The sequence below is a fragment of the Arvicanthis niloticus genome, chromosome 18 (genome assembly GCF_011762505.2).
Source record: "Arvicanthis niloticus isolate mArvNil1 chromosome 18, mArvNil1.pat.X, whole genome shotgun sequence".
Taxonomy (NCBI): Eukaryota; Metazoa; Chordata; class Mammalia; order Rodentia; family Muridae; genus Arvicanthis; species Arvicanthis niloticus.
In genome coordinates, this window is record NC_047675.1 from 42,890,315 (window position 1) to 42,916,660 (window position 26,346).

At 48.4% G+C, this 26,346-nt stretch overlaps 1 protein-coding gene across 1 annotated transcript in view; it reads right to left on the minus strand.

Annotated features, from left to right (window-relative positions):
• The window catches only part of LOC117722988 (polycystin-1-like protein 2), an 81,551-nt gene that overhangs the window by 23,246 nt on the left and 31,959 nt on the right, over positions 1–26,346 (minus strand). Inside the window, exons 18-31 of the mRNA XM_034522329.2 lie at positions 26,094–26,276; positions 24,148–24,272; positions 22,558–22,684; positions 21,254–21,385; positions 20,223–20,442; positions 18,728–18,921; positions 15,555–15,785; positions 13,312–13,413; positions 12,565–12,743; positions 10,721–10,867; positions 7,621–7,820; positions 6,582–6,787; positions 5,145–5,361; positions 1,631–1,859 (exon numbers count right to left, since the gene is read on the minus strand). Of these exons, the coding sequence (XP_034378220.1) occupies positions 1,631–1,859; positions 5,145–5,361; positions 6,582–6,787; positions 7,621–7,820; positions 10,721–10,867; positions 12,565–12,743; positions 13,312–13,413; positions 15,555–15,785; positions 18,728–18,921; positions 20,223–20,442; positions 21,254–21,385; positions 22,558–22,684; positions 24,148–24,272; positions 26,094–26,276 (2,492 nt within the window). The remainder of the gene's footprint in view (positions 1–1,630; positions 1,860–5,144; positions 5,362–6,581; positions 6,788–7,620; positions 7,821–10,720; positions 10,868–12,564; positions 12,744–13,311; positions 13,414–15,554; positions 15,786–18,727; positions 18,922–20,222; positions 20,443–21,253; positions 21,386–22,557; positions 22,685–24,147; positions 24,273–26,093; positions 26,277–26,346) is intronic.

A 26,346-nucleotide genomic window follows, 5' to 3' on the forward strand; every position in this document is an offset into this window, starting at 1 on the left:
ACCCTCCTTTTTCCTTTTGGAGGGGGGAATATTAAAAACACATTCCAGGCATAATACAAGATCATCCTATTACCTCAGAAGACCTCTCAAGAAGGGTCATTTTCTGAATAATAACAATTTTTTTATTTGTTGACTACCAAAAGCTGTGTGCATGTGAGCTATGGAAAGAAAGCCCTCGGGTCTCCAGCATCCTAGGTGAGTCTATTACCACTGAGTTATAACACACACACACACACACACACACACACACACACACACACACACGCACACACACACGATGACTCCGTGTTTAAGAAACCTTTACTGTTCTAGCAGGAGACTAGCATATCAGATACCTCACAAACCTTGTGACTCCAGTTCTAACGGATCCAACACTTTCTTCTAACCTCTGATACTCATGCACGAACACAAACACATATATAAAATAAATCTTACAAAAAAAAATACATTTTTTTTTTTTAAAGAACACAAGAGTTAGGCATTTGTAGGTCCCAGCACTCGGGAGGCACAGGCAAGTGGAGGATCTCTAAGTTTGAAGCCAACCTGGTCTACATAGTGAGTTCCAGGACACCAAGGGCTATACAGAGGGAGCCCGTCTTGAAACAACAAAAACAACAACAACAAAAATGGAATATCGGGACTGGAGAGTGGCTCAGTGGTTAAGAGCAACTGGCTGCTCTTCTAGAAAACCAGGTTCAATTCCCAGCAACCGCATGGCAGCTTACCACTGTAACTCCCAAACCTCTTCTGGCCTCTGCAGACACATAAGCTGGAGACACAGACATTGAGTGCAGGCAAAAACAAAAGAACAAACCAACCAAACAAAACACTGGGTAGTTTTAAGTCAACTTGACACAGCTGGAGTCCTCAGAGGAGAGAGCCTCAACTCAGAGCACATTGTCATAAGATCTGGCTGTGTGCAAACCTTTAGGGCATTTTCTTAAATCAGTGATCAATAGGGCAACAAGCCATGAGGTGCAAGTCAGTAAGCAGCACCTCTCCGTGACTTCTGCATCAGCTCCTGCCTCCAGGTTCCTGTTCTGCTTGAGTGCCTGCCCTGACTTCCTCCAGTGATGAACAGCAAAGTAGAAATGTAAGCCACACAGGCCATTTACTTCTTCCCAGTTTGCTTTTGGTCATGGTGTTTCATCAAAGCAATAGTAACGGTAACTAAGACACCAGCTTTGCCTTGAGCTTCCTATATAGCTCAAGCTGAACACGTGTAGAGAGACCCCCTAGCGTACATAAAGATGAGGTTCAACCCCCAGCACAAAACAAACACATCAAATAAATGGAAGAAAATAGCCTTTGGGTTTGAATTAGGAGATGTATATTTCAATCAGTGAAACTGAGGCACAGAGAGACTGAGACACTGCTCCAACATTGCAGACTGGAGGACAACCGCCACAAATAAGGTCGTGGACTGCATTCTGTGCAAAGGACTGAGTGTCTTCCCGAAAGTAGCCCTCTCCCCTTAACCTTTGATGGCTTTGAGGTTACTCAAGGGAATCCCTAGTTCCTTCTGCCTGCATGGTCTGGGTGGACATCTTTTCAAGGCTGGACAAGGTATCCCAGCCTGTAGCTCCAGGCTGGAGAGGGCAGGTGTGTCCACTCAGCATTCAAAGATTACCTGGTATATGCCAGTGCTGGGGTACCAGGCTGTCCCCAGAGGTGACCCTTCAGGATGTGTAGCTGCCTGAGGGCCTGGGCATGGCTGTGACGATGCAGGAAGCCTTGGGGCCCCACCAGCCGCAGCTCCCTCTCTACGTGCTCCAGCTGAAGGTAGAGACACCGACTGTAGATGCTGTTCTTCCAAAGGCCGTTCACTGCCAGCTTGGGCTTGGGGTGCCATGTGTTCTCTATGAGTCAAAAGGGGAAAGTGACCAGAGGGTGGGAAGTGACAGAGAACCAGCTACAATAAAACCAGCAGCAGCCCCCTTGAGCTCCCCTGCTGCATGCCAGGTGCAGGAAATCTGAGGCGCAGAGGCTGGGCCCAGCCAGCCAGCTAGTGGAGCAACATTTTCTTTTAGCTTTTGATCAGGGACAGTTTGAAAAATGTGCTTACTTCTAAGGAGAAGAGCACACTTTCCCACACACCCTGCTTCTAACCCAGTAACTGACTTTACGCGACCATTGTCCGGCCATTTCCCTCTGGAGTCTTTGTTTTTTAAAATATTTATTACCTGTTATCTCTGTCTCTCTATTTCCATTTCAATCTCTGTCTGTCTCTGATTGTGTGTTCTACAGTACTCGTGTAAGTCAGAGGATAACTTTCAGGACTAGGGTCTCTCCTCTACCATGTGGGTCCTGGGGATTGAACTTAGGTTGTCAGGCTTGGTAGCAAGCCTCTTTACCCACTCATTCATCTTGCTGGCTGCCCATCTAGACTCTTGAAAGCCAACCCTAGATATGGGAACATCACACCTGCAAATCTGTCTACATGGTTAGACTTGAATTTAAGTGCAGTCTTGCTCAGTGCCAAAGATGAGGTAAGTCCTCGTTTTTGTTTTGTTTTTTTTTTTCACTTAAAATATTTTTTATGTGTTCTGGTGTTTACCCACATCTGTGTGATATAGTATATCTGTGTGTAGGTGTCAGATCCCATAAAATTGGAATTATAGACAGTTTTAAGCTGCCTTGTGGGTGCTGGGAATTGAACCCGGGTCCTCTGGAAGAATAGCCAGTGTTCTTAACCACTGAGCCATCTCTCTAACCCCCTGTTTTCATGTTTTAAAAACAGTTATATTACTATTTTTCTCTCACATGAATGGGTGTGTGCTTGCCATGTGTATATGAGTACTACAGAGGCCAGAAGAGGGCACTGGGTCCCTTGGATCTAGATCTAGAGGCAGTGCAATGTGGCTGCTTGGAACAGGATTTGGGTCCTCTGCAGGAGCAGCAGACCCTTCTAAGACCGAGCCACCTCCCTAGCCCTCTTCTCACTTTTTCTTCTTGTTTTAAAATATGAAACCTTCCAAGTGAGGCAGGTGTGAGGAGCTGGCATGCCTGCAATAACAAGTTCAAGGCCAGCCTGGTCTATGTAGTGAGACTGTCTCATAAAACAAAAGCCGTTTCAAATAACCAGAAAGGAGGGCAAAAAGCTGGAGAAGCACCTGCCTTCTCCAGGCTTCCTGGTGGCCTCTGCACATAGATTTACTGTGTGACATGCTCAGGCTGTCCTGGATCTCAGCACCCGAATGCATCAGCCTCTTGAGTTCTGGGATTACAGGTTTGTACCACGTTGGTCTACTCAGCAACAAGCCTTCAAGCTCACACCATTTCATTAAGTACATTAGTGAGTTTCTGCCAGAGATAAAGGCTGCAAAGGGCTACACCCTTAACTACTTTTTTTTTTTTTTTTTTTTTTCCGAGACAGGGTTTCTCTGTGTAGCCCTGGCTGTCCTGGAACTCACTCTGTAGACCAGGCTGGTCTCGAACTCAGAAATCCGCCTGCCTCTGCCTCCCAAGTAATCTCCAACCAACAGTCACTTTCCCTGATTATATTAGGAGCTGGTTTCCTCCTCATCCTTCTCCTCTTTTTAAAGATGTTTAAACATTTATTATTTATTTAATATGTATGCATGTACGTGTACGCTCGCGCGCGTGCACATGCAGACACACACACACACACACACACACACGCATGTGCACATGTGCATGAGTGCACCATGACACACATCTGAAAGTCAGAGTATAACTTGTGGGAGTTATCTCCTCCAGGGATCAGACCCAAGCTGTCAGATGGGGCGGGGTGGGGGAGGGGAGTGTGCATGTGTGCGTGTGTGCATGTGTGCGTGCATGTGTGTGTGTATGACGCATGTGGGCACCCACATACCAGGTGTATATGGAAATCCAAGGACAACTTGTGAGAGCTCTTTCTCTGACCAGGTGCTAGGTTTGAGCTTGGGAAGTTGGGCGTGGAGGCCATCATCTTTACCCACCGGCCCCATTGCTGTTTTTCTACAGTTTGTTGGAATTTCAGACTCTCCGTATTTCTTCTCAGGGCTGGAGACAGAACCTAGGGATGAGTTACATATTCTGGCTCTATCCTCAGCCCCCTAAAATGTTTTTTATGGATGTTATTCTGTCTTTGAGACAGTGATTCTCGTATCCCAGGCTGGCCTCGAGCTTCCGGTGTTGCCAAAAATGACCTTGCCTTCCTTCTCCATCCTCCTGAGCGCTAAGTGAGGGGATTTCCGGCAGTCACCACCATACCAGCCGAAAGAAATGTTTAAATATCTTATTTTTTTCATTTGTTCTAAATCATAGAAGTGACATATTTATAATAAGAAACAAAACATAGGCCAAGGGATGGCTCCGAGGACACAGACACCTGCCAAGCTTGATGACCCACGTGGTAGGGGGAAACAAGTCACACAAGCTCTCTTCTGACCTCAAAGCACACTCTTACCCACGTTCAGTAATAAATGTACTTGTTGTTTTTAAAGAAGCGTGAAGCAATGTGTGCTGGTACATGCCTGTAATCCCAGCTTCTGGGAGACGGAGGCTAGGTCTTGATTTCCAGCCTGGACTGCTTGGTTCCAAAGGACCACTTCCTTTTAAAGGGACTCTGGTCAGCTCCGGTGTGAACATGGCTGGTGTGAACATGGCCCGGGCAGGCTTTGCCTTCTCTCCAGTTCCTGCTGCCTTGCTAAACTGTTAGGTTACATCCTAAAGCTAGCCCCCAAGGTCCATTCCCTTATTTGGCCACTTCCTCCTCCTGAGGCTGGCTACCAAGGTCCAGCTATCAAAGTATTGAAGTCCAGCAATCAAAAGCCCCCTTTGGCTCACCTAATTAACATGTTTAGTTAAAATTAAACACCTCATCCTAAAACGGGGTTTCCCCTTTAACCTTTATAAACTACCATTTGCCTATAGGCCACATCTGTCTCCTCTCTATCCAGAGGCAGGTCTTTGTCCCTCCAAGACAAATACCCCTCCCCACTCTTCCATGCCTCTTTTCTCTCCTCTCCTTTGCTCCCTTCCCCCCACCTCTATCCTCTATGTCCTGTCTTTGTCCCTTATCTCTGCCCTCTGACCCTCTAGAGCAAAGAAAAAAAATCTCCTTTGTGCTGAGAACATGGTCTTGGGGTCCTGGGCCCTACAGTCCTCTCACCTTTGGCCCAGAAGTGGGAAGGACTTACCTTCCGGTTTAACAGACTCTCGTGTGAAGGTGAAAGGGTCCTCTCTCCCTTTGGCTTCCTCCCAGAACCCCTGTCCCACTGTGCCCTCTGGACAGATGACATCCTCCATTAAAGCGAGAAGGTAGTTAATGTCTACCGGGTTCACAGAGTCCCAGCCTGAGGCTGGGGGTGGCAACTTCAGGGCTTTAAACAGTGCACTGAGGAGACTCTGTATACCCTGCAAGAAAGCCCAGTGAGGCAAGGGAACATGAGCCACTGGCAAGGGCCCATGGCACAGAGACCAAGAGCAAAGGCTCTGAGTGGTGATCCACATTTCACCTACAGCTTCGCCCCTACCCCAGGCACGATCCACAACCGCTGAAATCTCTCTAAATGGACTCATCCCAGCATTCCAGACTGCATTAGTCAGGTCACCATACCCAGCAAGGGTCCTATACAAGATTCTCAAGCACCAGTGCAGGGGAAAGTATCTCTTTTAGGGATCTGCAGTACAGCACTGTCTTAGAACCACACTGCTGCCATCTTCAGTGCTTCTGGGCATGCTCATAGAGGAGCCTACCAACTGGGCCAGTTGATTGTTTACTTTCCCTAGAAGGGGTGGGACAGGAAGGGTCTTGAAGTCCTCAACCAACGTCATGCAATTCTGACACAGCAAATAAGGTCTGGGTGTGGGTGGGGTGGAGGATGGAGCGGGGGAAGGAGGGGACGGGTCTCCATCTACACAGCCATAAGGAAACCATTGTCATTACTGCGTGCCACCCTTCCAAGGTGGCTGCTTTATGGTCTTGCATATGCCTGTCTATAACCCTTCTCCATTGCTCAGTCAGGAAGCCCCAGTAAACTCCTTGGTTTCTCTGGTTGAACTTGGTGGACCCATTCTTTGGGTTATCCTTGGAACCTAGGAGAATCGTGGATATTGTTTGTGTCTCCCGCCATGGAAAGAACTTTACCAAAAGAATTTTCAGTGAGGGTGGGATATTTTGCACACAATAGATACTCAGAAAGTGCTCATGTGTGTGTATACATGTATCCTGTCAGTCTGCATGTGTGTGTATACATGTATCCTGTCAGTCTGCATGTGTGTGTATACATGTATCCTGTCAGTCTGCATGTGTGTATATACATGTATCCTGTCAGTCTGCAAGTGTGTGTGTATACATGTATCCTGTCAGTCTGCATGTGTGTATATACATGTATCCTGTCAGTCTGCATGTGTGTGTATACATGTATCCTGTCAGTCTGCATGTGTGCATATACATGTATCGTGTTGGTCTGCATGTTTTCAGTTGGCGAATCTTGGCAACTGCGACTGTCAGATAACCCAGGCTGCCAGGCCCCATGCACAGGCCTGATCTTTATTCCTGCCCTCTGTTCCTGCCAGGTTAGAGCATCTTTCCATTCCTACGCAAGCCAAGACTGAGAACATGCCTTGGTCACTGTTTCAGGTGTCAGAAGTCCCTCCTCCATGGGCTGCAGTGAGGGAGTCAGGTTAAGGGGTCCCTGTTTCCATCTCCCATCCTTCTCCATCGGGAGACGAGGTCGGGTGTTCTGAAAGATCTGGACAATCAGGAGGTTGATGGGGAACATAAGGATGGAGCTCTCCAACCCAATCATCACCTCCTGCCAAGTGAACTCAATTTCGCCTAAAGAAAAAAGGAGGGAAGGAGATGTCAAATGGAGACAGATGCCCAGAGTCCCCTCTTCCCTCTCAGCAGAAGGCAGCTACTCAGTGAAGGACCAACCAAGGGCAACTCCCTTGACATTTACCATGAGACATTACCCATGAGCCTTTAGCTGTCCATCCTGCTCCTAAGAAGTCTTTAGCTTACTCCGGGCTATGGGCTAAGCCAGATAGTCCGTGCTAACATGGCAGTTTACCACAAGCCTGGGCCATGTGGCTCACTCAGCTTCTCTTTGCAGGGCCGGAGGCTAAGATCAGCTGGGAAGGTATGTGGACAAACACATCTACTTTGTTCTAGTGCAGACTGAATCAGGGCACAGAGGAGGCAGCTTGGTCTGTAAAGTGTTTGCCATGCAAGCTTGGGGACCTGGACCCCACAATCCCAAGCATCACTGTAAAATGTCAGGTGGAGTGGCACCTGCTTATAATCACCGTGCTTAGAGGAGGGACAGGCTGAGACATTTTGGCTAGCCACTGGAGCCCAGCTGGTGAGCTTAAGTCTTCCAAAAGTGAGGTGACTGGCTCCTGAGGAGCAACGCCCACGGACAAACCCTGGTTTTCTTATGCATGTGTACAGTACATGTGTGTGCACATAAAACACAAAGACTAAGTCAAGTTAGGCATGGTGGCACACACCTGTAATGGTTAGTGATACCTGGTCCACAGAGACCCTGTCTCCAAATATCAGATTAATCAAACAAAACTAAAAATCTCCTTTAGATTACAGGGGTCGTGCTGGGGTAGTGAGACTGGTTCCCATCAGCCCCAGACATCAGAAGTCATCCCGAGATTTACCCAAGTCCATCTTCTGCTCAGCTGGGTTCTTAGGGACACCCCAGAACATGATGCTGGTCAGCATGGTGCAGAGAAGCATCGAGAAGCAACACGACACCCTCTGCACACGTGTGAAACTGCTCCGGGTGGAGTTGCAGAAGACTGAATACCAGATGTGCCCATCCTGGAAGCCCGAGGAGGTTTTAGTGAAAAACAGGTGACTGTGGACAGACCAGGAGGGAGAGGCGGGGAGACATTTAGGGACGAAAACACATACGCAGAGGGGCTGGTCTCTTAAAAACAATCCGAAGTGGGGCATGCCTTTAACCCCAGCACTTTGGAAGTCAGAGACAGGTGGAGCTCTGTGAGTTCAAAGCCAGCCTGGCCTATAGTGCTAGTTCTAGGACAGCCAGAGCTGATATACAGAGAAACCCTGTCTTGAAAACAAAACAAAACAAAATAAAACAAAAAACAAACAAAACCCAACAACAATCTGGGATTTACCTGTAAGGTTTAGCAGGTTTGAGGACCAGTAAGATAGTTCAGTAGGTAGACGCCCTTACTACACAACTATGAACTACATTATTTTAAAAGCTGGATTAGGTGACTTGTAACCCAGGGCACTCCTAAAGCAATATGGGAAGTGAAGACAGGAGATGCTCTCAGGTAAGCGGCAGAGACCCTGCCTTAGAAATGAGGTCAGGCTGGAGAGAGAACCCAGTGGCTAAGAGCACCCACTATGTACTGTTTAAGAGCGGCCAAGAGCACCCATCATGTGCTATTTGTTTAAGAGGACCTAAGTACGAGTCCCAGCACCCACATGATAGCGGCTAACAACTGTTTGTCACTCCACTTCCAAGAGGTTTGACACCTTTCCTGGTCTCCAGAGGTACTACATGGACATGGTGCACAGATACATATGCAGGCAAAACACGCATGCACATAAAATCTCAAAAAAAAAAAAAAAATGGAAGGGAAGAACCAATTCTCAAAAAAGTTGCCCCTTGACCTCTACAGAAATGCCACATCATGGACATCTAAAAAAAAAAAACAAAACAAAACCCTAGCAGATTGTGATTTTACTTTTGACACAGTCTTCTGAAGCACAGGCTGGTTTCACAGTCGCTATTGAAGAGTGAATAACCTTGCACTCCTGACCCTCCAGCTTCCAGTCTGAGTGCTGGAATCGCAGACACATGCCGCCATACCCAGAGGCCCCCGGCTTTGCTGGGCAAGCACTCAAGTAACTGAGCAATATCTACATCGTATGTGGAGTCCTGGCCTGCCTTCCCTCTACCCTGTGGCCTCTGGCAGGGGACACCATTCTTCATGACTCAGTTTCCTTGACTTTAAGATAACGACAGAACCTTCCTCTCTGGATGTTTGGAAGGACTTAGAGTCATAGTAATTGATTTGAGACGGGGTCTTGTGTAGCTCAAGCTGGCCTCACACTCACCGTAGCTGGTCTGTACCACTGTGTCAGCAAAATCGTCACCTTTGTAAAGCACTGAGGTAGCACTAACAAGTAGGTAAGTGGTCAGTATGCGTGTGCGTGGTGTCTTTGCTGCAATTTGAATTTGATAAGATAGCTATAATATTATCAGTTAGGACTTATCATCCCTGTCCCCATCTGTATCAGCTTCTTGGGGGCAGAGCTCTAATTCAGAATTTATCCCCCACTGGGAGGGGATGTCACCAGACCAGCAGACCTGCCCATTGAAGACAGTGAGTAAAGTCCCCATCCATCCTGTGCGCTATGGCAAAGCCATTAGGAACACTGGCACGATGGAATATGGCTGTAATCCCAGTGCTGTGGGAGATGGAGGCAGGGGGATGAAGAGTTCAACGTCATCCTTGGCTCATTGCCTGGGCTACATGAGATCCTTTCTCAAACAAAAATAAAGAAAATTACTTGACCTAAACATACTCTCCCCAAAGGGTGACGACCATGATGCATTTATTATGCTAAAGACAGAAGTGGACATATTTCCAGTAATACCATAGATGTAAAATAAGTGGCCTGAGTGATAGCTTTTGTAAAGTGTTTGCTGTATGGGGACCTGGATTTGATCCCCAATCTATGTAAAAAGTCAGTGTGGTGACACATGCTTGTAATCCTAGAACTGTGGAGACAGAGACAGATCGAAAGGTTTCTGTGACTCCATGGCTGGCCACCATAGTCAAAATGGCAAATTGTGGGCCAGTGAGAGACCCATCTCTAAAAACAAGGTGGATGGCGACTTAGGAATGACCTCTGTCCCCGACATGTATACAAATACAACACACACACACACAATAACAATGTAGTTGATGTGTGTTCATGTAGCTATTAATGTCTGTTCGCATGTGTTTGCAGACCAGTGTGGAAGGAAGGCAAGGGAACAAGGGATGAAGAAACAGAAAGGAAACATGAGCTGAAAACCCATCTGCTGTAAAACACAGAAAAGGGCCCCAAAGGGCCAGCAGCTAAATCCGAGTTTATCCTACTTAGGGTCTCTGCTGCTGTGACAAAATACCATGACCAAAAACAGCTTGGGGAGGAAAGGGTTTATTACATCTGACGGCTTAAAGTCCATCATCAGGGCGATCAGGGCAGGAACCTAGATGGAAGGACGGAGGAACACTGCTCATGGTTGCCTTCCTCAGAAGAAACTCCTAAGGCATTATCAGAGATGCAGATGCGCTGGCTTGCTCAGCCTTCCTTCTTCTATTGCCCAGGACACCGCCCAGGGTGGTGTTGCCCACATCCACCTGGGTCTTCCCACACCAATCGCCAATCAAGAAAAAACATCACAGGCTTGCCCACAGGCCAGTCTGCTGAGGGCATTTTCTCAACTGAGATTCTTTCACCCCGAATGATTCTAGGTTGTGTCATTCATCAGGAAACGAATGAGTGATCCCCTCTCCTTAACCCCTGAAAACCACTTCTGGCTCTTAGGCTGCAAATCCTGCCAGAGCTCCCATTCCAACAGGACATTTGGAGCAGCAGTGTCACATACTCAAAAAGATATCCAGGCCACTGGTTGAAATGCGCCTTCATTAGCATGTCTGGGCTCTGAGGCTATTTCCCTAAGATTAAAGAAGACAGTGAGGTACATTTGCCGAGATAAAAAGGAAGTACCTAAACTGCTTCCTGTCCTGCTCTGTGGCCACAGGAAACACCTTATCCAGGACACAGTCTCCAACATCGATGGACAGCCACGAGTCGCAGAGGAAATACCATTTCCGGTCCACCACAGAGTCATAGACCAGCACCCGGCTCACATACCTGGAAGAAGGGAGATACAGCTCTGACTCCCTGGGACATCACAGAGGTAAGACCTTCAGAAAGTGAACCCCAAAACAGACACACATGGAAAAGCACATGTACGTTCTTCACTTGGCGTAGGGGTGACATCTGGCCTCCAGTGAGGAGGTCATCCAGCAGAGAGAGCCAGCTTAGCTTTGAAGACAGCTGCTTGTTCTCAGAGAGGCAGCCGGGTGCTGGAAGAAACATTTGAAAACTCTGGGCCCCTATTGGGGTACACCTAGCCATAAGCAAAAGAAGCCCCATGTAAAGTGTGCTCCAGCAAGCTTTTTCAAAGCCTCTAAAGAGGAGATAGATATCTTGCTTGTCTTAGGAGGCGTGGGCTAACAGCAGCTTTTCTGCCACTGGCTGGCCAGCAGGAAGATGGCAAAGCTGCTGTCCCTGGATGCTGGATACCAGTTGTCACTGTGCTGTACACATGTCTCTCGCTTCCATGAGCACAGCTCTATCAGGGATGCAAAGGCCACCTATGTCCAGGCCATGGCTCTCCTGGGTGACGGACATCCGGTGATGCAAGACCTGGACATTTTGATTCAACTTGGGACAACTTCAGGGATCTACAAGGGTGGTGGCCTGGGTTGTCACTGTACTGGGCTGTACCATTGTTTGATACCTCCTTCTGTCTACCCCAGGCCTGGCCTCCCTCTCTACTGGCTGATACTAGGGTGTCTTCAATAGACACCCGACATGTTCACTTGCTTCTCAGAGTCTGCTTCCTGCGAATACAGTGAGTTAAAGACAACAGGAAGCTTGGTGTGGTGCCTCATATCTCTGACCCCAGCTCTCATAGGCTGAGACAAGAGATTGCCAGAAGTTCAAGGCTAGCCTAGGCTACAGAGTGAGGACATCTGTCAAAACAGCTAAAACCTAAGCAGTGTATGTTCTCTCTGTCTGTCTGTCTGTCTGTCTGTCTGTCTGTCTGTCTGTCTGTCTGTGTATGTCTCGCTATCTCTCTTTCTCTCTGGCTTTTGTTTTTTGAGACAGGGCTTGTCTTAAATTGTCTATTGAGCCAAGGATGACCTTGAACTTCAACCTCCTGCCTCTCAAGTGCTGGGATTATGAATGTACACTACCCAGTGTCTTTTTAATTTTTTTTTTAAATTTTTGAAATAGAGTCTGTCTATATAGCTTGGGCTATCCTAGAACTCACTATGTAGGCCTTGAATTCACAGACATCCACCTGCCTCTGCCTCTCAAATGTTCAGATTAAAGGCATATCCTATCACACCTGGAATGCCCAGAATTTTTGTGATAAAGTCTCATGTTCTAGCCCAGGCTACTACAGTGCTCGCTATGTACCCCAGGCTATCCCAGAACATGTTTTTTTAAAGGCTCTGCATGCTGATACCTGGTTGTACTGACACTATTTGTCTGACTCACTCGTTTTGATCTCAGGAAGAATGGATAAGACCTTGTTCTGAATGTGTAGCTGTGTGTGACCTTGGACAAGTCTGGAGTTGACACTACAGAAAGGCCAGGGGCAGGCCCAGTGCTGGACCCCAGGGCTGCCTCCCTTGTCTGGTTTCTATGGACCATGAGCCAGGGGTCTCTCTGGCCCTGCTTGTCTCACTTGTACCATGCTCTTCTATGTGTTTTTAGAGGCGTTGAGGCCAGACTGGCCGCTGAAGGTTCTAGTCATTTGCTGTCTCCCAGCTCACCATGATGGCCGGTCCCCAGAGTTGTCATGCCACAGCCTGAGGCTCCGCAGTTCTCCCAGGGGGAACAGAGTGGAAAGCAGGAAGACATCAACCCCTCCTCGCTCAAAAACTGCAGCATTAGGGCCTGACAGATGGTGGGGCTCACTGTCTCCATCCGAGCCATACAGGGTGAGAGTCACCTAGAGTCCAGACACCAGAAGCCAGGACTGTAACTCAGTAGGTACAGCCTTTGCCCAGCCTTGAGAAGTGCTGTGCTTGATCTGAGCACTGCACAAAACTAGGCATGCAGACACAAACACAGACATTCACACGCACACACTTACACACATACTCACACTTATACTCAATCTCACACACGCATACACATACATTCATACACACACTCATACACTCACACATACACACATCATACACTCACACATACACTCTCACACTCATATATGCATACACACTCACACATACACACACTCATACACTCACACATACACACACTCATACACTCACACATACGCACACTCATACACTCACACATACACACTCATACACTCATATACACACACACACACACATTCACACACAAGAATATTCTTTCCCCTAAAACATAAAACAGAATGAGGGCACCAGCAATATCAAACCATGGAGCCAAATACACTCCACAGTGACAGCCACCTCTGCACCGGGACAGACACACACACCAACCACAGCCACCTCTGCACCGGGACAGGCACACACGCCAACCACAGGTACCTTTGAAGACGTGGCCGCCCCTCGCCGGTGTCCGGTGTAGACTGTCACCAGGTAGTGATACTGGGCAAAGGGATCGTTGTCCTCCAGCACTATGACTTTCACCTGGACAGAAGGACAGAGTTAGCGGGACCCTCCTCAGTGAGCTCACCCACCACCAGCAGCTAAGGAGGAGTCAGTCACCCATGACAACGAACATACAAAAACAAAGCTACGTTCACTGTAAACTGATCCAGTGAGAACTGTCCGTTATGAAGGCAGGGCTTCAGGAAAAAATACCAGCAAAGGCAAGGAAGCATCAAGTGTTTCATTATTAAGTGAGAACAGTGGGGTTAAGTTGGAAATAGGGTGGGCGTTAGACTGAGAATGTTCTGTGTTAGGTACGGTGAGCCAACTGTTTATACAGGGCTGTTCCCCAGGAAATTCAGAAGAAATGAGATGTCCAGATGTTTTAGCGGAAAGCGTCAAGTGACCTGACTTAGCTGGGGGCTGTGGTGACCTCTGGGTCACGCTGCCCTGCTCTCCCCACCCCAACCCCCATGAAAGCTTTACATCAGCTTCTGAGGCACTGCTTCCAAGGATGCAGAGTCATCTCTGTCACAGATATACTCTTTGGGGACAGCTGAGAGTCAGTGACCCATCTGTGAGGTATCTGGGTATGACTAAGACCTGTGCATCTCAGCCCAGCTCAGTCAGATCTCCTCGAGGCCTGGCGAGCTGTCACTGCTGCATGACCATCCTGCCAGCTCCCCAGGGGCTCACCCTAAAAGTTCCTCTTAGAGAGCACCCACAGCCTTAACTCCATTTTAGAGTCTGCCTTCTGGGAGCCAACCTGTGGCATTTAAGATGTGTTATATAAATCATATGTATTATATATATTGGGGAGTTTCTTTTTTGAGACAAGGACTCACTATGTAGGCTTGACTGGCCTGGAGTTTTTTATGTAGACCAGCCTGGTCTTGAACTCATAGAAATCCATACACCTCAGCCTTCTGAGTGCTGGAATTGTGTGTGTGTGTGTGTGTGTGTGTGTGTGTGTGTGTGTGTGTGTGGCATTGTACAAATGGCCACAGTGTCCAAAGAGGCCAGGACAGTAGAATAGTGCATCAGATCCCCTGGAGTTTGTGTTACAAGTGGTTGTGAGCTGCCTGATGTGGGTTCCAGGCATGGACCTTGAGCTTGGTCACTCTGAAAAATCAGTATGTGATATTTTAGTTATTTGTTCTATACATATGTGCATGTGTGTATGTATGTACATGCATGTGAATCCCCTGGAACTGGAGTTACTGGAGTTAGGGACAGTTGTGAGTCACCATGTGGGTGCTCAGAACCGAACCCATGTGCTCTGCAGGAGCAACAAGTGCTCTTAATCCCTGAACCATCTCTCAAGCCCCATTTTTGTGGGTTTTGTCTTTGTTGTTAAGTTTTTTAGACGGGGTCTTATTACGTATCCCTGGCTGGCCTAAAACATACTGTGAAAGGCTGGAGAGATGGCTCAGTGGTTAAGAGCACTGACTCCTCTTCCAGAGGTCCTGAGTTCAATTCCCAGCAACCACATGGTGGCTCACAACCATCTTTAATGGGATCTGATGCCCTCTTCTGGTGTGTCTGAAGACAGCTATAGTGTACTCATATACATTAAATGAATACATAAATCTTTCTTAAAATTAAAAAAAAAAAAAAACATACTGTGTAGACCAGACTTGCCTTCAACTCAGAGATCCTCCTGCCTCTGCCTCCAAATGCTGGGATTAAAGCCTTGCTCCACTATACCAGTGTGTGCTCTTAACTGCTGAGCAATCCCTCCAGCCCCAACCCGAGACATTTAGATATCAAAGAATGATCTCACGGAGGAATCAAGGACAGCGATGCGAATGCTGAACGACACCTTATGACATCTTATTCTGCGATGTTATCCCTAGTGATGGATAGGGAGGAGGGAGGCAGTGAAGAACAGCCTCAAGCTCTGTCACACTGAGCCTCCGCACTCTCCTGTGCGTTCCCTCAGACTTTCGTGAACATAAACGGGTTGGTGCCTGCATGCAGTGAGTATTTAGTTGATGATTGATAGCACAGTCTACCTGATAATTTGATGAAAGGGGATGCATTGGCTGAGGGGCCAACTCACCGGAAATGACCCCAGGGGTTAAGGCCTGCACTTCCACAGTTGGCTACTCCACAGACCTTTGGCCTCCGGCTTCTACAGCCCATGCTCCCCGCATTCCCAGGAACCCCCAGCGCCTCACCTTGGCCTGATCCTGTATGTCCTTTCTCCTGGCCCAGATCACTGCCAGCACGTAGATTATGCAGAGGCAGCCCACTGTGCTAACCACCACGGGGTTGTCCTCAAAGGTAGCGAAGAGCTCGGCAGTCTGGTGGACATCGATGACATTGGGCATCACTACGAACGTGCTTCCGAAGAAGGTGAGGTGGTTGCAAAGGCAGTGTGTCTGGGAGGTGGTGGTTCGTGGGCCCACCTGCAAACCCCAGAGAGACCATGTTTGGGAAGCGCGTCTGCTTCAGCCCAGTGAAGAAAAATGATGAACACCTCAGTGTGGGTGCCACACAGTCAGCCTTTCAGATCCATGGATTTAGCCAACCTCTGGTTAAAATTATCTTTTTTAGGGCTGGGGATGTAACTTGGTTGGTAGAGAGCTTGCCTAGAATGCATGAAGCCTTGGGTTGAGGAAGATCCACGTTCAAGGTCATCCCCCCTGCTACATATTCAAGGCTAATCTGGGCTACACAAGACTGTCTGGCTGGCTATCTAGGCCAGAGGTATCAAATCTGCCCGGAGCTGGAGTTACAAGTATTTGTGAGCTGCTGATGTGCATGCTGGGAACTGAACTTGGCTTCTCTGTGAAAGCAACAACGGTCGGAGTCCAGAGTCTCAGAACCTAAATGGGTGCATAAAGGTTGATCTGTTAACCTGCCAGTACTTCTAACCTCAGAAGGGGGAGACAGTATCCCTAGAGAGAGCTGGGTACTGAGCCTAGCCTTGTCAGCGAGCTGTGGGTGTGACTAAGATGCCCTGCCTCATTGAATAAGGTAGAAAATGGAGGGTGGATCCTAGCATCAGCTTCTGGCCTATACACACAAATGGGGGCACAGACATGTGCACCCACCTTCAAAAATGCATATATACACACACAGTGAAAAATGAAAAATCCATTTTCAGAGAACATTATTTACTTTCATTGTGCTGGCGATCAAAACCTAATCTTCCCAGTAATGTTTCGTTTGCTTCTCTCTCTCTCTCTCTCTCTCTCTCTCTCTCTCTCTCTCTCTCTCTCTCTCTCTTTCTTTTTATTTTTGATTTTTGTTTGATCTTCTTGCCAGGCGCTGGGATCAAAGCTGCGTACCACCATACTGGGCTTCTGACACAGGGTCTTTCACTGGCCTGGAGCTCACCACTGAGGCTAAACAATTTGGTTAGGGAGCCAATGCCTGACTGTCCCTCCACAAGCGATGCCTGGCACTTTCACACATATCCCAGGACCTGTGCTTACAAAGCAAGCACTTGTCAACTGGACCATGGCTCCAACCCCAGGGGCGTATTTTAAAGGGCATCACAAACATCTGGGAGCTCTCTTCTGTACTCAGAGCCTTAGGTTTGGCTGAGTGAATCCTGTGCCTTCTCCCCGCCACCACCCTGATCCTGTCCCTGGCTTCCATCTCGTAGACAGCATTACCCTTTACAACCAGAGGGTTTCACACAACGATTCCCTTTGATAGATGGAGCCTGCTCTGTAAGTTAGGCATTGTCCAAAGTTGCCTGCACCCCTCAGCCCCACTGGGCTTGACCCCATTTTAGGATGGTAAAGCTCAGAGAAGAGGGGCAACTTGCCCAAGTTCATCCAGCGAGTATAGACTAAACTCAAGACTATTTGATGGCAGACTGAACCCAAGGGTGCATCCCATGTTAGCCATATAAGGTAGCTTTGGGGAGTGGGTGCTTTGGGAGGTCCCCACCTGCCCAGACCAGTTCCTGAGATGCAAAAGGCTGATGCCTGGAGCCTACACACCTTCTATCTCTTAGGACTATCTTTGTGCTATTCCAATCCCCCCCTTGATAAAAATTCAATCACTATACGGCCATTCTGAACCTCAACAGTTGGGGAAGCTGTGTTGTCATGGGGATGATTTGGCTGTGGGCAGACTTGGCTCTGAGGCACAGGTCCTTTGTATGTGGCAGCCAGAAGCCAGGGTGGGGACTGACAAAGAAGCTGATAGAGCCCAGAAGGGGCTCACCCTCAGTGTCCTACTTCCATAACTATAGGATGGCATGGCTCTTGGGCTGTGTCCTCAGCTAGGCTTCTAATCTGATGGTTTTTCTCACCAATCTACCCTCACCACAGGGACAGGGTGAACAGTTGGTCAGTCAATGAAAGAAGGTGCCACAACCATCGATACAGAGAGGAGAGGGAGAAACTTGGATTCTCCGTGAAGGCAACTGATCTTGGTAAGGCGTGGGATGGTAGAAAAGTCTAACAGTGGGTAACAGAGGCAGCTGGAAGGGTCCCTAGGAGAGGGGGCTCTGGAGTAGGAGGCCAGGAGGTGGGGGTCTGCTAGGGGGGGCTACTGGAGCTTCTAGATAGAAATAAGTAAGGAGAGCATAGAGCATTTTAGGGGAAGTAGCCTTATATAACTCGTGATTGGGACAATGTGGTCCTATCCAGAGAGTGTTCTGATGGCCTCAAAGCCAAAGGCTCCCTGCAGGACACTGTCACATGTGCCTCAACCGTGTGGTGCAGAGTGGATAAAAACTCAATCACAATAAGGCCATTCTGAACCTCGACAGTTGGGGAAGCTGCGTCGGTCACGGTGATGACTTGGCCGCGGGCAGACCGGTCCCTGAGGCACAGGTCCTCTGTATGAGGTGTGTGGGATTTGAAGGCAGACCCATCTACTGTTCCTGATCCATTGTCTCATTGCCTGTGAAATGGGGACACCAGCTCTCCCGGGGCTCTCTGAAGCGCTGATGAGCTAATGCTGGTAAAAGTGAACTCGGGACACAGTTGAGGTCATTTTCTGGGAAGTGACATCCCGGCCTGCCATGCCTCCACACATGATGGGGAGCCTTCTGAATTATGCCTGTTCTTACTCAGTGATCTTGAACTTCTGGCTACTGAGATGGGCTCAGGTAAAAGGTTGGGGAACCACACGGCTAAGCAGGGTGAAGCAGGGAGCATGCGCCAGAGTTTATAGCAGGAAATCTGACCTAGTCAGGGCCATGAAGTTTTCTCAAGGAAAATGGGCTTAGCTGAGTGGAAGGAGGACATTCTGATCACAAGAATGGCAGAGCACCTTGGAGAAGCGAGAGACATTGTGCCAGAAGCTGCAAAGGGGATACTACAAGAGTAGACATGCCCACCATGCCCTAACCGCCCCCCCCCCAGCTTATTCTTCATGCCCTTACCTGGCATCCAGAGTTGTCCCAGGTCTTTTGGGTTTCATTCCAGAAGACACAATGCACCAAGAAGGTGGTAATGCCAACTGTGAGGTTCCTAACAGACGTAGACTCCAGACCACCCTTGGGGACCACCCTCAAATAGTAGATCCCTTCTCCAAAGGGCAGGTCCTCTGGGTGCAGGATCCATGTGGGAAGATCACCTGCAGGAAACAAGGCTCTGGTCTCACTGAAACTAGGGGACACCAAGGTTTTAGACCGGGAGGCGGCTCCATTATTCCAGGAGTACCTTTGCTCGGTTATGCGAGGGCATTCGGGACGTGAAGGGCTTGTGTCCTTATTGGCTATGTGATATCAGACTGGTTATTGAGTGTCTATGTTCTCTTTTTGTTTGATTTGTAGTTTTGAAACAGAATCTTATGCAGACCAGGCTGGCCTCAAACTTGCTGCTACATAGCCAAGGTTGGCTCTACTGGTCCTACTGGTCCTACTGGTCTTACTGGTCCTCCTGTCTTAACCTCCCAAGTGCCGGGATTGCTCTGCACCTGGCTAGTCCCCCTCTGCTCATATCTGGAATGTGCAGATCTCTACAGATGGCCTTGGAAAGTTATTTATGGGCTTATCTGCATCTCCACTGCATGTAATAAATGTTTATTTAACTGGGGCAAATAATACCAATAACATCAGCCCATGAAGGCCGCTGAAGAAGGTGGGCAGTTTGTTCTTTGCTTTTTCATTAAATAATTGTATGGTGTGTGGTGTGTGGTGTGTGGTGTGTGGTGTGTGTGTACCTGTGTGTGGTGTGTGTATATTTGTGTGTGTGGTGTGTGTGTGCCTGTGTGTGGTGTGTGTGTGCATGTGTACACGTGTGTGCACATGTGGAGACCAAAGGCTGAAACTGGGTGCCTTCCTCAATGCTTCTCCATCTTATTTCATGTTTTTAAAAATTAATTCTGATTATTTTTAATTATGAGCAGTTGGTGAGGGGTATGTGAATGTATGTGAATGCGGGTGTGTGTGGGTGCCCACAGAGGCCAGAGGCATGGCTCTCCTTTAGCTGGAGATTGTGAGCCACCCAGCATGAATGACTAGAACTGAACCAGCATCCTTTGCAAGTGCAGTGTGTCCTCTTACCTGTCCAACCATCTTTCCAGCTCCGTTTTTTTTTTTTTTCTGTTTGTTTGGTTGGTTTTTTGTTTTTCATTTTTGAGACAAGTTCTTTCATTAAAACCTGTAACCTCACAGATTCAGCTAGGCTAGCTGTCAGTGAACCCCAAAATTCTCCTGTCTCTGATCCTTCCCCACCCAGGATTGGGATCACAGGCACAAGCTACTACTACATCAAAGCTTTTTATGTGATTTCTGAGGATGGAGCTCTGGCCCTTATATTTTAATGACTGAGCCATCTCCCCAGCCTTGTCCTTTGATTTTTCTTTGACACCTTAGTTTGAAGCTGGACACACCTGGGAAGCCGCTCAAGAAAACAACCCAGGAAGCTGACTACCTGTGGCGGCCACGGGAGGCAGGTGTGTTTGGGCGTCATAGCTGGTCTCATCCGGATGGTAGCCATAACCCAGGCTGAGTGTGAGTGGGACTCCAGGTCCCCAGTGCAGCTGGATCCCCAGAGCTGTGTCCTGTGCCGTCACATTCACGGACAGATCTTCACGTGTGGCCAGGCTCAGTATCTTTGGCTTGATGTGTGCTGAGATCCGGGGAAGCAGGATCTGTTTTCAGAAACAAAGAGTTCCAGCCAGGCAGCAGGTGGGCAGGGAAAGTGATGTATGTCCAGAGCCCCGAGGTGTCAGTGTGGAAGGGCTGATGTGGGCAGAAAGAGATCTCTGCCTTGTGGGGAGTGAGGTGTCTTTCCATTCTCCTGGTTCAGTTCTACAGGCCCCCTGTGCACCTAGGTTTCATCCCTCCCCTCACCCCAACCTCTCCTTGTGTCATCAACAACAGTCAATGTCTCCCTTCAACTTTTCACCCCACCTGCTTCCCTCTTCTGAGTTCCCCTGTGACTCCACTGGACCCCTGGATAATCTAGACTCAATAGTCCATCTCCAGGTCCTTAACTGCACCTTCCTGCCAAGTTCCCGGTGACACATTCACAAGTGCCATGGGTGACAGTGGAGACATCCCTGCAAACTGTCAATCAGTCATTGAGGGGAAATGACAGGTGACTAGAAAAAAAGTCAGTAAGCTCTTAAAAGAATCTAAGTGGCCATTGCACCGTGGTGCGTAAGCATTCTAGCTTGACTTTAAAGAGAATCTAACGGCGTTTGGAGGCTGCGTCGTGAACCTTTGAGATGAACATTTGGTTTGTGCGATGATTACAAGTCCACTTGTCACACACCAAAGATGGGTGAATGGCCAGGTATGCATGGTTTTAAGTTGAATACAATGTTTCATAGTATAAGGGGCACACTGAGCGGTTTCTCTCTCTTTAATGTTGTTCTCACAACAGATCCATTTGATCCCAAACCAAGATGAAGAGAAGGCCAAGTGCCACCCAACTGCTGCTAACAGCGCAGCGCCTACCTCGATATTCTGGGACAAGTTCTTCACTGGGATGGGATGGCCACTGGAGCTGGTCAGACGAAGTCCACCAACAGTTCCGCTGACATCAAATTGGCTTCCGGAAGGGAAGGGGTTCTGTGAGAAACTCATCATCTGAAAGCCAAGAGTGAGAAGCCCTGATGAGGTTCAGGGGTGAACCGTGAGATCTTGAGGCTAGTGACTGGTCCTTGCTCTATGGAGCGGATGCAGGGCCCTGCCTCTAACCGATGGTGCTTTCCAGAGATGTGGTCTCAAAGGGCTGGCTCCAGGAATCAACAAGTCTTTCTTCCCCCAGAGTAGATATAGTCAGATCTCCACATCTTCAGTTTTAAGTCTGTGGGCTCTACTAAATGTGGACTGAAAATATTTGAAAAACAAATGCATTTGTACTAATGGGTACTGACTTTTTTTCTTGCCACTCTCCTAAATAGCGCATTTTCATTAACTACCTACCTAGCATTTACATTGTATCAAACAATGATCATAGTTGATAGCGAAGCTGTCCATAACTAAGACATAAAAAGACCAGGGCCCTTTTACAGGCAACTCAGACTTGATTTAAAGTATATGCAGAGGTATAGGCGGAGCATAGTGCCTTAATTAACCCCAGCCCTCAGAAGGCAAAAGTATGCAGATCTCTGCAAGTTCAAGACCAGCTTGGTTTACATAGTGAATTCTGGGCTAGCCAAGACTACATAGCGAGTCGTTCCCTCTTTCCCCCATCTCCTCTCTGCATATATATATGTCTCTGTGTGTATACGTATATGTGTTTGTATGTGTATATGTCTATATGTGAAGCTGTGCATAGGTTTTGTGTGACTGTCATACCACATTATATAAAGGACTGAGCAGCCACAGATCTGAAACTCACGTCCACAGGCATCCTAAAACCAACTCCATGGGTACCAAGGGTAGCAAGAAGTGTCTAAGAAAAAGATGTTGGTCTATTTTCACTAGCATCTAGGGATATCAGATGTGCTGTAATCTGGGATGAAAAGTGCTCTGGTCTTTTTATGTCTTAGTCGTGGTCAGAAACTTGGAGAGCTTCACTATCAACTCATGAAGCCAAGGCGGCTGGAGGACACTTGCAACCCGCTGGAAATAGAACAGTCTTGGGTGTCCAGAGCTGTGGGGTCTGAGTCCTCCTGTGCTTCTCTCTGTGGCTCTGGTGAGATACTGAACCCCGGCTGTAATGAGTGAGGCCAGTGAATCATCAGCGAGCAAATACAAGGGCCAGTGCTTTGCACATGATAAAGGCTGTCTCCGAGGATGCCTTGCTAGGTTACCCTTATGTCCACAGGCTCCTGGCTGTCCTCCACAGGGCACAGGAAGGTGGCGGCAGGCAGGGTGAAGGTCACAGAGTCAGCGGCAGCAGTGTGCACCGAAGAGCCTCGCCAACTCCGTGGCTGTATTCTGACCACAGGGTGAGAATAGGAAGAAAAGAAGTTGGTGTTTGAGGAAGAACACCCGTTGTGTGCTTGGATGAGAAGGGGTTCCACTTTATTGTCAGAGATGGCTGACAATATTTGTGTTTAGCAGCTTCTGTAGTTCAAACAAGAAGCGTCAGAAGCTGCTGGTGCCCCCATGTGGATTGGAGGTCCATGAGCAAGTTCTTATCAGAGATGCTTAGAACTGACTCTCGATCCCTGGTATTGTGTCAGTACTTAACAAGTGGCTGGCAAATCACTTCTCTAAGTTTCTCTCCCCTACTTGCCTTGACCTTTGATACTATGGGCTTCCAGCCCCATATTTTCTGGCCTTTGTCCTTGTCCCATCTGATGAGACTAGGAACCTGTTTTCAAAGCTGGATACTGCTTGTGGGACCCAGGAGAGCCACCGTGGTCTGAAGAGTCAAGGACTAGAGCTTAGTGAGGGAGACTTCCTCCTGCCTGGTCAGGGAGTGGCATCAAGGTGTGTGTCTGTTTCCTCTGGGTTGGATGTGATCTTCACTATCTCATATCAGAGTAGCTATGATCAGTTAGCACCCCTAAGACTGGGCCCATTAACATTCTACTCCGGAAGAACAAGAGAGCTCACAAGGCTTGTGGGGCCCAGAGAACACAAGGCTCCTCCCAGTCCCAAGGATATATATAAGCAGGTAATAATTGTTGACAAGTGGGGCTCTTTCCTTCAGTTGAGTACCCACCCACCCACCAATAAGTTGCCCATATGCCTGTAACTAACATCAATAAGTACCAAGTTAGATAGACTTGGGTGAAACTATTTCTATGTTCTGTTTTTTTCCTCTATATATGGGTGAATTAAAATAACTACCAGGCTACCCATGGTGGCTCATGTGCCTATAAAACCCAGCACTGAGGCAGGGGAAGAGTGATTACTACAATTCTGAGACCAGCCAGGGTCTACATAAATAGTCCCAGGTCAGCCAAGGCTACGCAATAAGACCTGCTTACTCAACAAATAAATACATAACTATACTACTGTAACTTCTCTGGAAAACATACACAACACAACATATCTTGAAGCCCTAGTCAGCGCTCACTGACACAAACCTTCCTGGAAAAGCTCAGGCAAGTGTGTCTGGGATTGCCACAGGCTCTCTATAATAATGGGATAGCCAGGGCTATCCATGACACAGTGAGAATCACGTGTGTGAGGAGGTGGTTTCCCTCATTAATCCCCTTGCCTGCACAGGTCAGTTGATTCTAATGCTGCCCTTATCCCCCCCACCCCCCCAGCTCCCTTTCTGTCCCCTACAAACACCTACCATGGTGGAAAGACTCCATTACACCCACGCACCAGGCTCAGATCCCAGAACTCCAGCTCTGAGACTGGCCTTTGGGTCATGTCTTGGGTAGCTTGGGACGTGGGTTAGGGCATCAACTTTGTTGGGCGTGCACAGTGGAGCTCAGTACCTGTCTGTGTACACAGAGATGGAGGGGGTGGCCAGGATGGCTGGAAGGCCTCCTGGCAATGTCCCCAGCAGGAGGGCACTCTGCAAATGGTCTACGACCCGAAGCAGCTGGGCCACAGTGTGAGCCTGGAAAGGAAGCAGAACATGACTGTGGACTGTCATCACAGTCCCCTTGGCTGCTGTCACCAGGTTAGTGTGGAACTCTTAGCAGGGACTGGGAGGTGATTGGCAAAGACAGCGCTGCAGGTCACAGACAAAGCAGACAGCTACAGGAAGTCCGGAGCATCTGCTGACTCCTGCGGGGGTCTTCCACCCACACAGCACCTCCACGAAGCGAGCCCTTTCCCTCCCCTTGGTGAAAGAGGAGAAGAAGAAGGGACACAGAAAGGCAGGTACTTAGGAAAGTCACATATTGGTGAGATGAACCAGGTCTCTCATCTCAGAGAGCCTGGCTTCAGGGTCCATATGAAGAGCCACTGTGCTGTGTGACCCTTTGCTGTGTGTATGGATGCGTGGCCTGGGTCTTGCTCTAGGAGAGTTAAGAGCCATAGGCAAGGCTCAGCTCTCTGAGCCCCCAACCAAATCCCCAAAACCAGACACATTTAGTGCCAGTTAGTTAGTTAGTTCAGTGGGTAAGATGCTTGCAACTAAACCTGACAACCCGTGTTTCATCTTAGGGACTTGTGCACACGAGTAGATTATGAACATTCCATCCTTATATGGTGGGAGGAGAGAATCAATTCCCATGGCTTGTCCTCTGACCTCCACATGCGTGCCGTACCATGTGCGCATGCCCCTCAAATAAATCAATGTTTAGAAATGTTTTTGACACATGATCATGATGACAAACAAGGCTAGGGTAAGGGTCAGCCAAGGACCTAGTAGAGTGTGTGTATGTGTGTCTGTGTGTGTATTTATGTCTGTGCATATCCATGACTGTACATGAGATATTGTATGTATGTATGTATGTATGTATGTATGTATGTATCCGAGTACGTGCAAGCCAGTGTGAGCACCAGCGTGAAAATGTGAGTGTGTATGAGTGAATTTGGGTGTTGGTCTGAGGGTGTGTGTTCAAGTATGTATGAGGACACATGGGCAAGTTGATGTGTTGCTGAGACTTCTTGTAAGGGCCTATAAGCCACTGCATTGTTGTATGTGAACGTAAGTCAGCGTCTGTGTGTGTGTGCTTGAAGGTCCGAAGCATGTGCATTTGGGGGGATTCTGGGGATGTGCATGGGTGTGTGGCCATGTGCCTGCGTGTGTGTGGCTGTGTATATGTAGTTTTGAAGTATGTGCATGTATGTGTGTGCAAGGATGAGCATGGGAGTCTGTGTTTAGTATCTGAATGTGTGGGCACATGTAAGACATCTTTGCACGTGTCTGTCCTCCAGGTTGTTGCTGTTGTTGTTATTGTTGTTGTTTTGGGTAGGAAATGTAGCCCATTGGATAGAAGACTATGGACCAGCTACCATTTGGCTTTGTGGCTCTGCCATGATGCTATTCTGAGAGGCAGTACTCTGAAGGCCCTCCAGTGACTCTCAGGGCAGCACTGCATCTCATTTCTTGCTCTGGGTGCCTGACTCCTAAAAACATTCTGTGCTTTGGTTACAGGAACCATGACATTGCCCATATAACATGTCCAGTGGACAGCTGATGGGGTGAGGCAGAGTGCCTTCAGGTACAGATAAGGAAAGGAGGCTTAGGGACGTTGGGTGGCTTGGCTCCCAAGAGACAGGTGGGATTCACTAAGTGCAGGACCCCTGTTCTGTGTGATGTGTGCTAGCTACACCTGCTTTCTAGAGCCTTCCCCCCACTCTCCGAGAAGCATGTAACCTCTATGACTGTCTTCCCATCTGGAGGTTGGCGAGAAGGATCCACTTAGCAACACCAGCATGAACAAGCGTGCAGCATGCATGAGGCCTGCATCTGGTCCAGGGCACCCACCTGGCTGCTGTTGGTCTCCATAGGCTCTTCTGATCCATGGCTGAGGGAAGCTTCCAGAACACTCCCCACAGCCTCAAATATGGCCCTGGTAGCTTCCTGGCGTCTCTGATCCTCAGGACGAACCTTGGTACTGGCTGTCAACAGGGCTTCAGTGGCATGCTGCAGAACCTGGCTGGCCTCCCACTGTGGTCACCCAAAGAAGGGAAAATCAAGGTGAGCCCCTGCCAGGGATGGGTCCTTCAGAGGATAAGGA